This window comes from Rattus rattus, chromosome 5, assembly GCF_011064425.1.
Source record: "Rattus rattus isolate New Zealand chromosome 5, Rrattus_CSIRO_v1, whole genome shotgun sequence".
NCBI classification, from domain to species: Eukaryota; Metazoa; Chordata; class Mammalia; order Rodentia; family Muridae; genus Rattus; species Rattus rattus.
In genome coordinates, this window is record NC_046158.1 from 52,215,645 (window position 1) to 52,231,401 (window position 15,757).

The 15,757-nt window shown below is 36.9% G+C and overlaps 1 protein-coding gene across 1 annotated transcript in view; it reads left to right on the top strand.

The window, feature by feature from the left end:
* The window catches only part of Mtx2 (metaxin 2), a 61,507-nt gene extending 46,087 nt beyond the window's left edge, over positions 1 to 15,420 (top strand). Inside the window, exons 5-10 of the mRNA XM_032903514.1 lie at positions 6,765 to 6,841; positions 8,170 to 8,262; positions 8,732 to 8,770; positions 9,154 to 9,279; positions 10,238 to 10,314; positions 14,987 to 15,420. Of these exons, the coding sequence (XP_032759405.1) occupies positions 6,765 to 6,841; positions 8,170 to 8,262; positions 8,732 to 8,770; positions 9,154 to 9,279; positions 10,238 to 10,314; positions 14,987 to 15,176 (602 nt within the window). The 3' untranslated portion in view covers positions 15,177 to 15,420. The remainder of the gene's footprint in view (positions 1 to 6,764; positions 6,842 to 8,169; positions 8,263 to 8,731; positions 8,771 to 9,153; positions 9,280 to 10,237; positions 10,315 to 14,986) is intronic.
* Positions 15,421 to 15,757: the final 337 nt, after the last annotated feature.

Here is a 15,757-nt window from a genome sequence, read left to right on the forward strand (position 1 = left end):
TGGTAGATTTCTTTGATGAGTATGAAGTGTCTTTCATCATTTTTTTGATAAGTTTTGGTTGAAAGTATTTTATCAGATATTAGAATGGCATCTCCAGTTTATTTCTTGGGACCATTTGCCTTAGTCTGTGGTGATTTGATAGAATGCATGGGATTATTTCAACCTTCTTATATCTGTTAAGGCTTGTTTTGTGCTCAATTATATGATCAGTTTTGGAGAAGGTTCCAGGAAGTGTTGAAGAAGGTGTATCCTTTTGCTTTAGGATGAAATGTTCTATAGATATCTGTTAAATTCATTTGGTTCATAACTTCTGTTAGTTTCACTGTGTCTCTCTTTTAGTTTCTGTTTCCATGATCTGTCCATTGGTGAGAGTGGGGTGTTAAAGTCTCCTACTATTAATGTGTAAGGTGTTTTGAGCTTTAGTAAAGTCTCTTATGAATGTTTACCCTTGCATTTGGGGCATAGATATTCAGAATTGAGAGTTCATCTTGGTGGATTTCTTTTCTTTGATGAGTATGAAGTGTCTTTCTCCATCTTTTTTGATAAGTTTTGGTTGAAAGTCTATTTTATCAGATATACAGCTTATTTCTTGGGACAATCTGCTTGGAAAACTTTTTTCTAGCCTTTTACTCTGACGTAGTGTCATGGAAGCGTGTTTCTTGTATGCAACAAAATGCTGGATTCTGCTTACTTATCCAGTCTGTGAGCCTGTGTTTTTTTATTGGGGAATTGAGTCCATTGATGTTGATATTAAAGACAGAGGATTGTCAGTTCCTGTTATTTTTGTTGCCGGAGGTGGTATTATGTGTGTATGTGTTATTCTCTCTCTCTCTCTTTTTTTTTTTTTTTTTTTTGGTTGTGAAATGTTTACTTTCTTGTGTTTTCTTGGATGTAGTTACCCTACCCTGTATTGGAGATTTCCTTTTAATATCCTCTGTAAGGCTGGTTTAGTGGAACAATATTGTTTAAATTTGGTTTTGTCATGGAATATCTTGGCCTCTCCATCTATGGTTATTGAAAGTTTTGCTGATTATAGTGGCCTGGGCTGGCATTTTTGTTCTTTTAGAGTCTGTATGACATCTGTCCAGAATCTTCTTCCTTTCATAGTCTCTGTTGAGAAGTCTGGTATAATTCTGATAGGTCCGCCTTTATATGTTACTTGGCCTTGAGAAACATGATTTTTTTTTTTAAAGATTTATTTATTTTATTCATAGATGGTTGTGAGCCACCATGTGGTTGCTGGGAATTGAACTCAGGACCTCTGGTAGAGCAGTCGGTGCTCTTAACCTCTGAGCCATCTCTCCAGCCCCCCTTATAGCTTTTAATATTTCTTTCTTGTGTTTATGTAGTGTTTCGATTATTATGTGGTGGGAGGATTTTCCTTTCTGGTCCAGTCTTTTTGGTGCTCTGTAGGTTTCTTGTACATTTATGGCCATCTCTTTCATTAGGTTAGGGACGTTTTCTCTATGATTTTGTTGAAGATGTTTTCTATCCCCTCGATTCTTCTATTTCTTATATTCTGTTGGTGATGCTTGCATCTGTAGCTCCTGCTCTCTTTCCTAAGTTGTCCATCTCCAGGGTTGCCTGAATTTGTGTTTTCTTTATTGTTTCTATTTCCACTTTTAGTTCTTGCAGCATTTTGTTCAATTCCTTCACTGCTTGATTGTATTTTCCTGTATTTCTTTAAGCGATTTATTTATTTCCTCTTTAAGGGCTTCTACCTATTTGCCTGTGATTTCCTGCATTTCTTTGAGGGAGTTGTTTATATCCTCTTTGAAGGCTTCTATCATCTTCATGATATGGTATTTCAGGTCATTATCTTGCTTTTCAGACCTGTTAGGGTGTCCAAGGCTTGCTGTAGTGGGAGAACTCGGTTTTGGGGGTGTCAAATTGCATTGGATTCTGTCTTGTGCTTGCTTCTCACCATCTGGTTATCTCTGGTGTTCACTGTCCTGGGTGTCTCTGACTGGAGCTGGCCTCCTTGGAGGCAGGTGGAGCTCTGTGACCTGGGTAGAGCTGGTATCCTGGGGAGTCAGGCTGTGCGTTTTTGGGTTTTTTTTGTTTTTTTTTTTTTTTTTTTTTTTTTCAGAGCTGGGGACCAACCTTCAGGGCCTTGCGCTTGCTAGGCAAGCTCTACCACTGAGCTAAATCCCAACCCCCCAGGCTGTGCAGTCTTAGGTTAGGGTGGGCCTTTTGTGTCTCTGGTTAGAGCAGGCCTCTTGTGTCCCTGGTTATTGCAAACTTCCTGGGAGGCAGACAGTCTGTAGGGTGTGGGAGGGTATCAGGCCTAGGACAGGAAGGAAGGTGAAGCTTGGAAGTGTGGATAGGTCCTGCATCAGCTGGGCTCTATGGGTGTCCAAGCTAGCATGGGTATTTGGGTAAAATTCTCATCTGTCTCCCTGGTTCCTTTGAAACTCTTGGAAGGCAGGCATGCTATACAGTGTGAGGGTATCAGGCCTGCTGATCTTGCCCCGGGTGGAGAAACAGACCAGAAGGAAGGTAGAGTAAGAAGGGCAGGGGTAGGTTTCTAAGCAGCTGGGCTCTGGGTGTCTGAGCTGGTGTGGGTATTAGGGCAAGATTCTCACCTGTGTCCCTGGTTACTATGGACCTTCTGGGCGGCATGTTGGCTGTTGGGTGTGAGAGAGTATCGGCCAGCTGATTTGGCCCTGGGTAGAGAAGCAGACCATAAGGCTGAATCTGTTTATTATTTAACATACCTCAGTTAACCTTTCCTATAGAACAGGTAAAAGAAGAAAGCTCATGAAATAATGAAATTGTCACTGGGTCTTGGTCACTGAAATGGCTTTCGGCTTTCTTCTTTCTAGTGTTCTTTTTAAATGATAAGAGTAATCTGTGTGTTTTATGCTAGTAGATTTAAGCAGTCAGGATGATCTTAGGTGTCATATGCTAGTTGATTTAACTAGTATTAAATAGGATTCAAATAATTTTGGTATAAAAACATAATGTCACAAAGCTAATTAAATGTTAAATATAATGTCACAGATTATTTTAGTTATGGTTTTGCTGGAGCAATACTAACACAGAATCACTCCTTCATGAATAAGAGATTCTGTATAATTGATTAGTGTAAGTATGCTATATTGCTTTTTTTCTCCTTGGTTGAATTTTACTTATCTGTTTGTTTGCTTTGGCCCTGTGCAACAGCTTTGGCTGTCCTGGAATTTGCTTTGTAGACGAGGCTGACCTGGAACTCACAGAGATCCCAAGTAGTGGGATTAAAGGCATGTGCTACCACACCTGGCTGCTATATTGCTATTTATACATATAAACATTTGTCAATCTTCTCATTTTGATTTGGTGATTATTTAGGAATTACTTGCGTTTAGCATTTTCTTTTTACCCTTCATTTTTCTACTAAGATAGTTTATACTTCAGCTTGTTTCAAATTAGTATTTCCTTTATCATGATTTGGAGTTGTGAGTTCAAAATTTAAAAATCTGCCTGCTTGATATTTAATTTTTTTTTTTTTTAATGTAAAGAGACCGAGTGCTCACTGTCAGTGTTCTGTTGCTGTGAGGGGACCCCATGACCACAGCAATTCTTATAAAGGACAACATTTAGTTGGGGTGGCTTATAGTTCAGAGGTTTAGTCTTGTCATCATGGCAGGCAGACATGGTGCTGGACAGGGAGAGAGGCCTACATTTGGATCTGTAGGCAGCAGGAAGAATGAGTGAGCTCTGTTTTGAGCTTCTGAAACCTGAAAGCTACCCCCAGTGACACACTTCTTCCAACAAGACCACACCTCCTAATAGTACCATGCCCCTTTCATTCAAACCACCACACTCAGTATTTATCTCTGGCTCTCTTGGCACTGTCTTTGTAGACCAGGCTAGCCATGAACTCACAGAGATCCATCTGTCTCTGCCTCTGAGTGCTGGGATTAAAGGCATGCGCCACTATACTCAGCTTCTAGTGGACTTTTTAAGCAGAGAACGTAGAAAACTTTTTGGCTAAAAGTTTGGAAGTCATTAGTCCTGTGTCCAGTTATTAACTATTTCCTTGGGGAGTTTTACTTCTCTTTGAATTTCAGTGACCTCTTGTGTTACATGAGATATTCAGATTAGATGCCATCTAAGTTTCTAGCTAACATTCTCGGAATATACAAACTTACTTGACAATATGTTATTGCTTTCTTTAGGGGGAAATAAGTAATTAGGGCTACAGAGATGGCTCAATACTTAACTGTATGTGCATGAGGCCCAGAATACAGATCCTCAGCACCTACACAAAAAGCTGGGCCTCTTAGCACCTGTCAGCAATCCCAGTGTTAAGAAACAGAGGCAAGGCAATTTAGTTAATCCTTGAGCTCTAAACCCAGTGAAAGATTTTCAGACTGATAGAATAATGATAAAGGGCAATGATGTCAACCTTTGGCCTCTGCACACTCATGCTTGCATGGGTGAACACACCAGTGTGAATACACACACACACACACACACACACACACACACACACACACACACACACACACTATAGGGCATAGAGGAATTTTAATCTGGCAACATGGGTGCTCTGGGAAGGGTTCACATCAAAGACTACCTAGGTCTGCATAATGATAGCAGCTCCCTGTAGCTGGAATACAGACATGCCTTTAGTATACATCTTTAATACAGTGACATCTAATTGGGGGGGCAGGCAAAGTGACTAATCAGAGAAAGATTTGACAAATGAATCAGATAAGATATGCCCAACTCTCATGAGACCAGACAAGAGAGGCTACTTAAGAGCAGTGCAGGGAGAGAGGTAGTGTTGAGTTCAGTTGAGGTCCTGCACTTCTGGTCAGTTTGTGCATTCAGTTCAGTTCTTGGAGTTCAGAGGCAGTTTTTCCAAGCAGAGCAATTCAGTGAGAATCCCAGAGAAGTCAAATTGAATCAGTTTGGAGACAAGTTTGAACCAGCCAGCCAGAGTTTAGAAAGGGTAAGTTTATTCAGCAGTAAGTCTTGGAGGCTGAAAACACTCTAGGTCTGAGTTAGCAGCAAGGCTGGAAGCTGAAGTCTTTAAGGTCCAGGCTTGCAGAAGATTAGATTGTACAGAGGCTAGAAGCTTCTAGGCCGAGACCTGGGGATAGTTACGTAAAAGCAACACTCTGGGTTCAGTCCAAGCCATGTAGTCATAAAGCTTGGGTATGGCTCTCATCTCATCCCATCATGGAAGAAAATAAAAGGGCCATTTACAACGCGCGCGCGCGCGCACACACACACACACACACACACACACCACATCAAATAATAAAAATCTTAAACATCGTACTTTGTAATACCTCTTAGTCTAGGCATGAAACAGTTTATTTTCTCAAGATCTCAGATGACCTGTATTCACACTAATAAAGATCTTTTTTAAGTCAAAACCAAAACAACAATGTAGCCTAATGTTTATCCAGTTTAGACACACCCTCCCTCCCTCTAAAGCAGTATAAAGAATATACCATTGGTAATAGGGACATGCCTTCCCAATACATCTATTGAGTGTTGTGTTCCAAAAGGCTTGCCTCTTCTTTGTAGTGTTATTACATAGATGCAGATGAAGCTTTTATTGGTGCCAGACACCTCATCCATTACCCTCAGGCTGACTAAGCCAGAGAGAAGTAAATATACTGAGCAGTAGCAGGAAGAAGCCTGCTGTTAGCATGAACTCTGCTTGAACTAAGTCTGACAGCAGGTCCTGTCCTTTCACATTTGGAGTAGAGTCGCTTGCTGTTTATAGAGTCACTTTTCTTCTTTATCTCTCAAAATTGCATTAAGCATTAATGTTTATTAAAATGGAATATTACTCTCTAATGTGGCATTTACTTAAAGACACCAGTTTTTCCCCCCTCTTTCTCTCCTGCACTCCCTTAATGAGATGTGAATCTAAAACCTCAAGGATGTTGGTCAGACATTACCCCTAAGCTGAGTTGTGTCCTTTAGTGTTACCATTTTCATAAGCTTACTGTTTGTTCTTTTTTCTCTTATATCTTGGGAACATACTCAAACTAACATACCCTATAGATGGTAAATTCTTTGAGCCAAAGACATTAATGCATTGTTATGTGCTAAAAATACTGACTTCAGTGGGTATTAGATTTAAAAATTAAAAAGTATAAAAGAAATCTTTTGAAAATTACATTTCTCAGCATACAGGAGACAAAGGCCAGTATAGTCTACATACAGGTTAGCCAAGACTACATAGTGAGACCCTGTGTCAAACAAAACACAACTGTACCTTTTAGTGTGGATTGAAGCTTTGCTCTGTACTGTGATGAGAAATCCTTATTTTAATTTCTTTGAAAGTTTTCAGTGATCTTGAACTGGTGTCCTGTCCTGGTCCATGTAATATGAGTGATTGAGCAATTAGTATAGTGTTACCTCTGAAGTGCGAACGCTACTTGTTTGTTTTTCCTTCTTTGCTTCTTTCTTCTCTCTCCCTACTTTTTAGTTTTTGAATTTTAAGAGAGTTTTACTTTCAAGGCTGTTCTTGACCTTAGAATCCCCCTGCCTCTGCCTCCTGAGTTCTGGGATTATAGGCATGTGCTACTGTGCTTGGTTCTTTTGTTTTAAAATTTATTGGCAATCATTGCTTAAAATTTAGACTTCAGCAGATGCTTCTGGCTATAATTTGGAAAATTATAATTTCATAATATTTCTTTATAAATAAAGCATTTTCTGAGTTTTCTTGTTTATTTATTTATTTATTTATTTATTTTTTTACTAGCACAAACTTTAATTTACTGAAGCTGTTTTCTCACATCTTTTGCCCTCAACAGGAAAAGTACCTTTTATTCATGTGGGAAATCAAGTAGTGTCAGAACTTGGCCCAATAATCCAATTTGTTAAAGCCAAGGTAAGGAAAAAATACTAAATGCATTTGACCATAGTCACTTTAAGTGACCTTTTCATATTCTTTAGTGTTTCTTAGTATCTTTATTGATTTTTAAACTAACTTTACAAAATGCTGATGTAAATTATTAGAAATTATTTCTCAACTATAAGTTGAGTGCGTCTTTATAATATAAACCAATAGCAAAGATGTTGGTTGATTTTTGGATTTTGGAAATGGAAGATGTTTTCTAATAAAGAGTATGAGAATTTCTGTCATAAATGAAGCTTTTAAGTTCTTATTAAAGATCTGGTTGATCTTTGAGAGGGAGATATAAGATCTGTCTTGAAGTTGAAAGTATTAAGTTACGTACTTGAGTGATCTGTTCATTGGCTTAATTTAGATTTTAACAGTTAGAAAGCACTTTCATTAATGTTTATAGAAACATTTTTCTGGACCTTTACACAGTTAGAAAACCAGGTCATACTATTATATGTTATTTTGTCGTTTAAAGTTACCAATATATTTAGAAATGATTCTATATTAATGACTATACATAGATACACATCTTTAAAAGTGTTGCATGGCTTTCTGTTATATTACATGCATTATATAGTTTTTCAGTGGGCATTTGCATATAGACCATTTATTTTAGGAGTATTAAAATACATTTTCTTTGACATAAACTTCTATATACTTGTTTCATTAAGATAACTCCTTCATGGGCATGGTGCTCGTTAAACACTTAGAAGTCAGATCTCTGTTCTACATAGTGAGTTCCAGACTAGCAGGTCTACATATTAAGACCCTGACTCACACATAGCAAAGAAGAAGATGAATTCCTGAAAGTGTTATCAGGATGCTTTGGCATATACCTTTTAATAATACAGACCAGATTGTCAGATTTAACTAATAAATAAAGACTATATCATTTTATGTGTCTGTCCATCTCTACAATGTCTTAGAGAGTTCTGACATCATCTCTTTTTCCCTATGATGTCTTTATTAACATTGGTTTTTTGTTTTAATTTTTTTTCTTTGCCTATTTTATAAGTAGTACATGTTTTGGTATTTCTTTTGTTTTTAAGGTTTATGCTTAAAAAAACAGGGCTTACTAGTGATCATTTTGTTTTCTCCTTTATGAAATAATTCATTCTATAATTCCGTCTTTTGAAAATATAGTGACAAATTAATACTACTTAGTAGTGATTGAATATTAGGTATACTTTGTTTTAAAAAGCATTTTGGAAATTAATGCACTGGACATTTAGATATTGTTATACTAGTAAGATAACTGAAAGATTTGTATATTTAATCCGATGCTCTTTTAAAATTTTTTAAATTCCCTTTAGGGCCATTCTCTTAGTGATGGGTTGGATGAAGTCCAAAAAGCAGAAATGAAGGCTTACATGGAATTAGTCAACAATATGCTGCTGACTGCAGAGGTATGAGAGGATAAGGCCTAAGACAAAATACAATTTCGTACAGTCTGGATTCTCATATAAAGTTCTCCTTACAGAACTGCTATAAAGCCATTGAGAAATGGGACAAACCCTCAGACAGGGGTGGTCATCTGAATTATTTGATCATCATCTATAAAAAAGTTTCTTGTTATTTGCACCAGTTTTTCTGTTCATTAGGAGTGAGTCTTGCCTACTTACTGTTCTACTTTAGCCATTCAGACTTTAATAGTCCCCATAAAGTAATGATGTTTAGACACATATTCTGTAAGTAAAACATGTTTTCTGTAAAGTATTGCCGATGAATTTAATAATTCTGTGCAGTGAATAGCCAAGAAGAAAAAACCCATATATTTGATTCACGAAGTTGACTTATTAGAAATTACTATGGTAAGAAATACCTTTGCCCCTTTTCAGTCTTTTAAAGTTTCAGTGACTGTTCCTTTGTTTCTAGTTGTATCTCCAGTGGTGTGATGAAGCTACAGTAGCGGAGGTGAGTGCTTCTGCAGCATTTATCTTAATTAAAATTTAATGAGAAAACACTTTTGCTCAGAATCGCAAGTCCCTGCTCATAAATGAAACATTGTGGTTTGTACCATTAGTGAGACAGTTTTTCACTTACTTTAATTTTGCTTGCACATACATTTTAGGGAAGCTATGTGTCATTGTTTGATAGAACTGGTTGTAAAGTACATAAAGTTTATATATTTTTAAAGGGAATGGTTTAAAAATTTAATTTTTTATACTGAGCTATATATTTTTTTTTCCAGATTGCTTTATGTATGTTCTCCAGAAATACATACTTTTAAAAATTCTGTTTGTAAAAATGCATTACTTTTTGGAAAGATTCTGCCTTTAACAGCCTTTTTCCTTTAGATCACTCTTGCTAGGTATGGGTCTCCTTATCCTTGGCCTCTGAACCTCATTCTGACCCAACAGAAGCAGTGTGAGGTCAAGCGTAAGATGAAAGCCATTGGATGGGGTAACAAGACCCTGGACCAGGTCAGTACGTATGGACGTTTAAAAAAGCTTCCATTCTTACGCACTGAAAGTGACATTACTTCACAAAAATAATTTCAGTGTAACATTGTAACATCAACAGCGAAGCACTTGCTGTTGTTTCTCTCTTGCGATGTAGTTTTATTTCTTTTATGAGAGCTGCACATGTTTATTTGCCTTAATGACAAATAAAATTTTCAGAAGTCCTGCCACCTCAGAATTGCCTTTCTTCATTTGGATAATGTTTTTCTAGCTGCCTTAGTAATACTGTCCTCCTCTGATGGGATCATATTATGCCTGCTATTCTGTAACTTGATTTTTCTCCCTCTAAACAGTATATTGTGGGAATCTTTTATGTCAATAAATAGATCTGCAGCATCAGAGCTTAAAAAAATATTAAGTTTATTAAGTACTTAATGTAATCTGGGTTTTTTGGGGGGGCCTTAAGTTTATTAAGGTATCAAAAAACAAAATAAATATAAAATTTCAAGGTCATGAAGTTGAGCATCTTTAAGCTATAACTGGTGTTCTCTTTGCCAAATCTATGCTTGTCTACTGACGTGCTGCAAGGGTTAGCAGGTGGCTGTGGGTAGAGTGAGGCCAGGCTCCAGCAGCTCTCAGTGTGCCATTTTTATGAGTCCACCTTCCCTCCTTCAGTGTAAGCAAAATCGTTGAATATGTGGACTCAGGAAAACATTGTTGGGAGAATAAAGTTTTGAGAGAAAAACTTTGTTAAATAGTCCTCCTTATCAGTATCTTAAATATGCTTGTATTTGCTGTTAAGTCTTTCACTCTCAAATTGATATCAAACTGATATCAAAAGCATTATTTATGCCATGTATGTGGTTTGTGGTGTTAAAAAGTTAAGTGGATTATCATAAAGTATGATACAAATAGTCTTACTTACTTTTATTGCTTTGCTAATTTTGACATTTTTCTTTTTGGTTCACTGCTTGTGTAGGTCTTAGAAGACGTAGACCGGTGCTGTCAAGCCCTTTCCCAAAGACTGGGAACACAACCTTACTTCTTCGATAAGCAGTAAGATGTTTTGTTATTGTGATATGCCTTTGCTTCATAGAGGTTATAAAGATCTTGTATCACAAAGGTATTATTTTTCAGGAAGCACTTATAACTTTGTTCTTCTTGGTGGGGACTTGTTACATTGGAAAGGGCTTCACTCCCCTTTTTGTTATGTCATTGATGTTGAGAGCTTTCTGTCCACATATTTTATTCTCAAGCAGCAGGACATATTACAGAGAAAAAAAATATATATAAAGACTTACTTTTAAATTTTATTTTTGTACTCATTAAATATTAATCCTCTCTTGGCTGTTAGACATAGTGCTGGCTCTGGGGAACTAAATTTTCTAAAGTTCAGCCCTTCTCATTTAGTTTTCTTAAGGTCAGCCTTATAAATCAATCAGTTGTTCTATGATTGAACAAAGGTATTGATAGAGATAGTTCAAGGTGCTGTGAGAAGTATAAAATAATATTTTATATTCAAAATAACTTTGTATATACAATAAAAATTAAAAAAAAAAAAACCCTGTCAAGTAAAAACACATGAATATGCTGTTAACACGGCCTCAGTCTGTAGTGACTGATGCTTGAGGACCAGGAAAGTCATTAAGAACAATAGTCTTGTCAGGTGGATAAGAACTGTTTATCCTTTAAGAGCTATGAAAATATTCTTAAGTATAGACATTAAGGAGTACAGATAAAATATCTGTATGTATATAAATTGAGTAATTAATGTTCTATTAACAAGATCAAACATAAATGCTAAATGTAAACAAAGATTTTCCTTCATTAAAAATTATAATTTTAATATATTGAAAGTAGTCAGTTTTGTGATCCAGTATGTGATGCCGCTTAAATGAATGTTTTAATCTCAGTGGCTTTCTTAAAAGGCTATCTTTTTATTGGCTTACTGCTAAAAATAGATTCTTTAGGTTGATAGTTTTTCTTTTCATGTGTTTTTATGTATGGTATGCATGCATGTGTGTGAGCACACGTGTGTTTGAGTATGCATGCATGTATAGGTATGTGCTTGTGGGAGCCTGAGGTTGATGTCAGAAACCTTGCTCTTAATACTCTTTGAGGCAGACTCTGTAGGATCTCTTGTAATCAAACCCAGAACTGTTGATAGGGCTCACATCTCACTAGCTAGCTTGCTGGGATGTTGTTCTCTCCCTGCCTTCTGAGGCTGCAGTTAAGGAGAATACCATGGCCACCTGACATTTATGTGTGTGCTGGGGGTCATTCTCTTGTTTATAGGGGATATGCTTTTACTGTTGAGCAATTTCCTACCTCTAGGATGATTTTCTTTTTATTTAAAATATATTTATTTTTATGTGCGTTTATGCTTTGTCTGGTTTGTACCTGGTTTCTGCAGAGCCAGTAGAGGGCATTGGATCCCAGAATGCTGGAGTTATAGGCAGTTACCAGCTGTGATGTGGGTGCTGGGAACCAAGTAGGTCCTTTGGAAGAGCAATTAGTACTCTAAGCTACTGAGCCATCTCTCTAGCTTCAGGAATTATATTGAAGGACATATTTAATTTTTAATTGTGCCTAATCTTTTTATTTTTGGAGATAAGGCTACTACTATGCAGCCCTGGAACTTGCTTTGTAGCTTAGGCTGACCTCAATCCCATGCTTGTTCTTGCTTAGCCCCCCAAGTGCTGGGATTGCAGGCCTGCATCCCATGCCTGACTGCCCATCATTTAATCAATATTAGATAAAAGGAAACTACATTTAGAAAAAGGTGACCTGTAATTTTATTTTGTTATGGTAAAACTTTTTTCCATTTCTTTACAGTAGTGGGAGTGATTTCTTTGTGAGACACAGCATCTTAGCTTGTAAGGCATTTGCTTAAGAGAAATGGATTAGATTCTAAATTGGAGGCCTTGCATTCTACCCTTGACTCTCACATATACTGAGTAGTGACAGGTTCTCTTTTCTCTGTACCCTCTTTTACTCCTAGTTTTGACTTACCTGCTGAAGATGTTGAGTGAAGACATGCGAAGGAAACCCAAAGATTTTTGCTTGTTTTTAGAAAGAGGAAAGAAGTTAGATCTTGTACCAAGAACAGCAATTGAGAAAGAAGTCAGCAGGAGCTTTGATTTGCATGTCTTGGAATAATTTTGTAGCTCACTATTTTTTTGTGTGTGTGTGATAATTTTTCTAATATGAAGAGATGGCAAAATAAATAATATGTGAAAAAATTAGGAGACACCTAGACAAAACTAATAGTTTTGGAATTAGATGATACTATAGAGGATGTCAGAGAAGAAGACAAAATAATAAGGAAAAAGGATGGGCAGGAGACTTATTTTAAATGGAAAAGGTTAGGAAAATGTTCACGTTTTACAGCACTTTTCATTTTGATATTCAAATGAAAGAATATCTAACTGAAATGATGATGATTCAAGATAAGGTGGCAGTAGGACTTTAAGAATATATCATCCTAGAATATTTTTCTAATAAAAGTCTGCAAAGATAAAAGCAGTAATATATTTGAAATATCTTAATGATCGAAGGAAGAGAATTTGCGCATGGGTCACACACACTCATCCATACCCACACATAGCCATATCACTGTCCAAAGATCCCTTTAAGCACAAGAATGGAAAGTTTATTTTTTCCTTCATTATATAACAAAGAAATTTAAGAGCAGGAAGATGATGGTTCAACATTGTAGAATTTACATTTATGGGGTGTATGCAGGGATCATGCATGTGTGCTATGACATGTTTGAAGGGAGTCGGTTCTCTGAATTTACAGTGCGAGGTCCAGGGCTTGAGTTTGAACCGTCAAACATAGCAGCCATTGCCTTTACCTGCTGAGCCATCTGTCTCTGGCACAGTATGTTGTTGCTTTGCCATTGGCTTTCATAAGAGCTGCAAGTTTTTCTGAACTTTTGCCTTCGGGGTAGGATGCAGAATTCACTTTTAGTAGAGTTGGTACTTTTATGGCTATGATTTTATGAGTTTTAGGAAATGCATATAGTTATATAACCACAAGTACACTTCATTTTAGAAAAAATCAGTTATATTTATTTGTGTGTCACAGGGGTGGGTAGTGGGGATAACCGTGTGCCACGGTTCAAGTTGGAGGTCAGAGGACAACTTGGAGAAGCTGATTTCTTTTTCCTTCTACCACATGGGTTCCTGGGATAGAACTCAAGTCATCAGGCTGGACAGCAAGTACGTTAACCCTGTGGAGCCATCTTGCCAGTCTTACAAGTATACTTCTTTTTTAAAAAGGAATTGCGGGAATTGGTAATTTATAATAATCAGAATCAGTTCTTGTGAGTCACTGAAATTTAAAAGGATTGTAGGACATGATAGGGAATGCCTTTAATCTCAACACTTGGGGAGGCAGAGGCAGATAAATTTGTGAATTTGAGATTAGACTGGTTTGCATAGAAAGTTCCAGGCCAGCCATCAGGAGACATTGTCTTAAATTTGAAGAATTATGCTTCAGAAGTGTGCTTTGGTAATGTGTTTGCTTTGCTGGCTTGGTTATTACAGCCTACACACTCATAGACTTTAAAAAGCAACTTTAGCGATCTCAACACCATCAGTTCTGTGTGCACCATTCGAGTTTTACAAGTAGATGTTTTATAACACATGGCATTGTGATCACTTAAGGGTACTTCTTGACCCACTGTCATTTGAGCACAGATCGTTGATTTGACCTCATTCAGAGCCTTCATTTATTGGTACAGAATGCTCAAGCTATACAAGAACTGAAGGGTGATTGTCACTAAACAAGATTAAGAAAATAAGTCCCTACTTGCAAGAGCTTACTTTTTAAGCAGTGTGTTAGGGATGTAGGAAAGTTACATTTGTATAACTTCTGTTGGGGTGCCTTCACCCTACATTTATCCACTTGTGTCTTTGGTTCTTTGTAAGGACCTACTTGTTATTGATTCTCTGTTTATGATGAAAAAATTATGGTACTCTTAAGTTCAAGTACACTAGTGATTTTTAAAAAATGCAACCCTTTTGACTGCCTTCTTAAATATGACCACGGGTTGCACATTTTCACTTTATTTTATTTTTAGGTATGGATTTGTTGTATAGCCCAAGATCACCTTGAATTTACAGTATTACTGAGCTGGAACTGAGTGGGGCAGTTATAGGCATGTGCCAGTTGAATGTCTCACTTTATGTAATACTCCATCATTGCATCAGAGAGGGAAGAATGCCAAAAGTTGGGAATAATTGTTGTTAGAAGAAAAGATTTCACTTTCTGCAGGGTACTTACCTTTCAAAAAATCCTGGAGACCTAGTACAGGTACTGTACTAGGAACTGGGTATGTAAACATGGGGAACCTGCTGTCTGTGTGTGTGTGTGTGTGTGTGTGTGTGTGTGTGTGTGTGTGTGTGTGTGTGTATGTGTGTGTATTTTTCTTTTTTTTGTTCCCTTTTTTTAGTGTACTTTCTGGCACACTGGAAACCTACTGTATTTATTTGATGATTAAAATAATGAGTATATATATTAACACATTTAATTAATACATCAAATCATAGTTTTCTTTTATCATGTTCTAAAATGGAAAAAAATCCTGTCAAGTTGTGGGAGGGTTTATTTTAATGACTTTTTTCTTTTAAATTGATGAATAAAATTTTTTTTTTTAAATAGGATGCGTTCTACCATAAAAACGAGGCAGCTCTCATGCTTCTCATCTTTACTTTTATTTTAGACCTACTGAACTTGATGCTCTGGTTTTTGGCCATTTGTACACCATTCTTACCACACAGTTGACCAGTGATGAACTTTGTGAGAAGGTGAAAAACTATAGCAACCTCCTTGCTTTCTGTAGAAGAATTGAACAGGACTATTTTGAAGACGGGTGTAAAGGCAAGGTTGTCTTAGGATTGTGTGCTGATTAGTTATTTTACAAATAACTAACTTTTGGAATATGGATTACTTGAACAATATGGTGATAGTTGCAGGATCTCAAAACCAAAAACTCTGTTGTTTGAAACCTCAAAAGTACTGCATAATGTCATGTACATGCTCTTTGTATTGTTATTTGTACACCTTCACTTTGAATTGTTTGATTTGTTACATTATATTCTATATCTTGACTTTTCTTTCTTTAAGATCATACAAAAATAAACCTTAAGCAACTGAGTGTGTTTCATTTACTTTGATCTTTTTGGCTACTCCCTGATCTTAGTACACGTGGAGTAACCAGTTCTCTAAGGAAAGCAGTTGACATGTGTACTCTGTACTAAGTATGTGGTGAAACTCGTGACAGGGGAGTATTATTTAAAAATGTGCACGGAGAGAGTGTGACTAGATCACAGCGAGGCGGTCTCAGCCATCTGACCAGCTAATGTAAATTGCACCGACCATGTCGCATCAGTGCTGGGGTGGGCTGACAGAACTATTTCGTGGAGGTGAGCACATCTTGATATTTTTATTTTATCTTTCATTTTGGTAAAGAACGGGTAGTTTTCACAGGAGT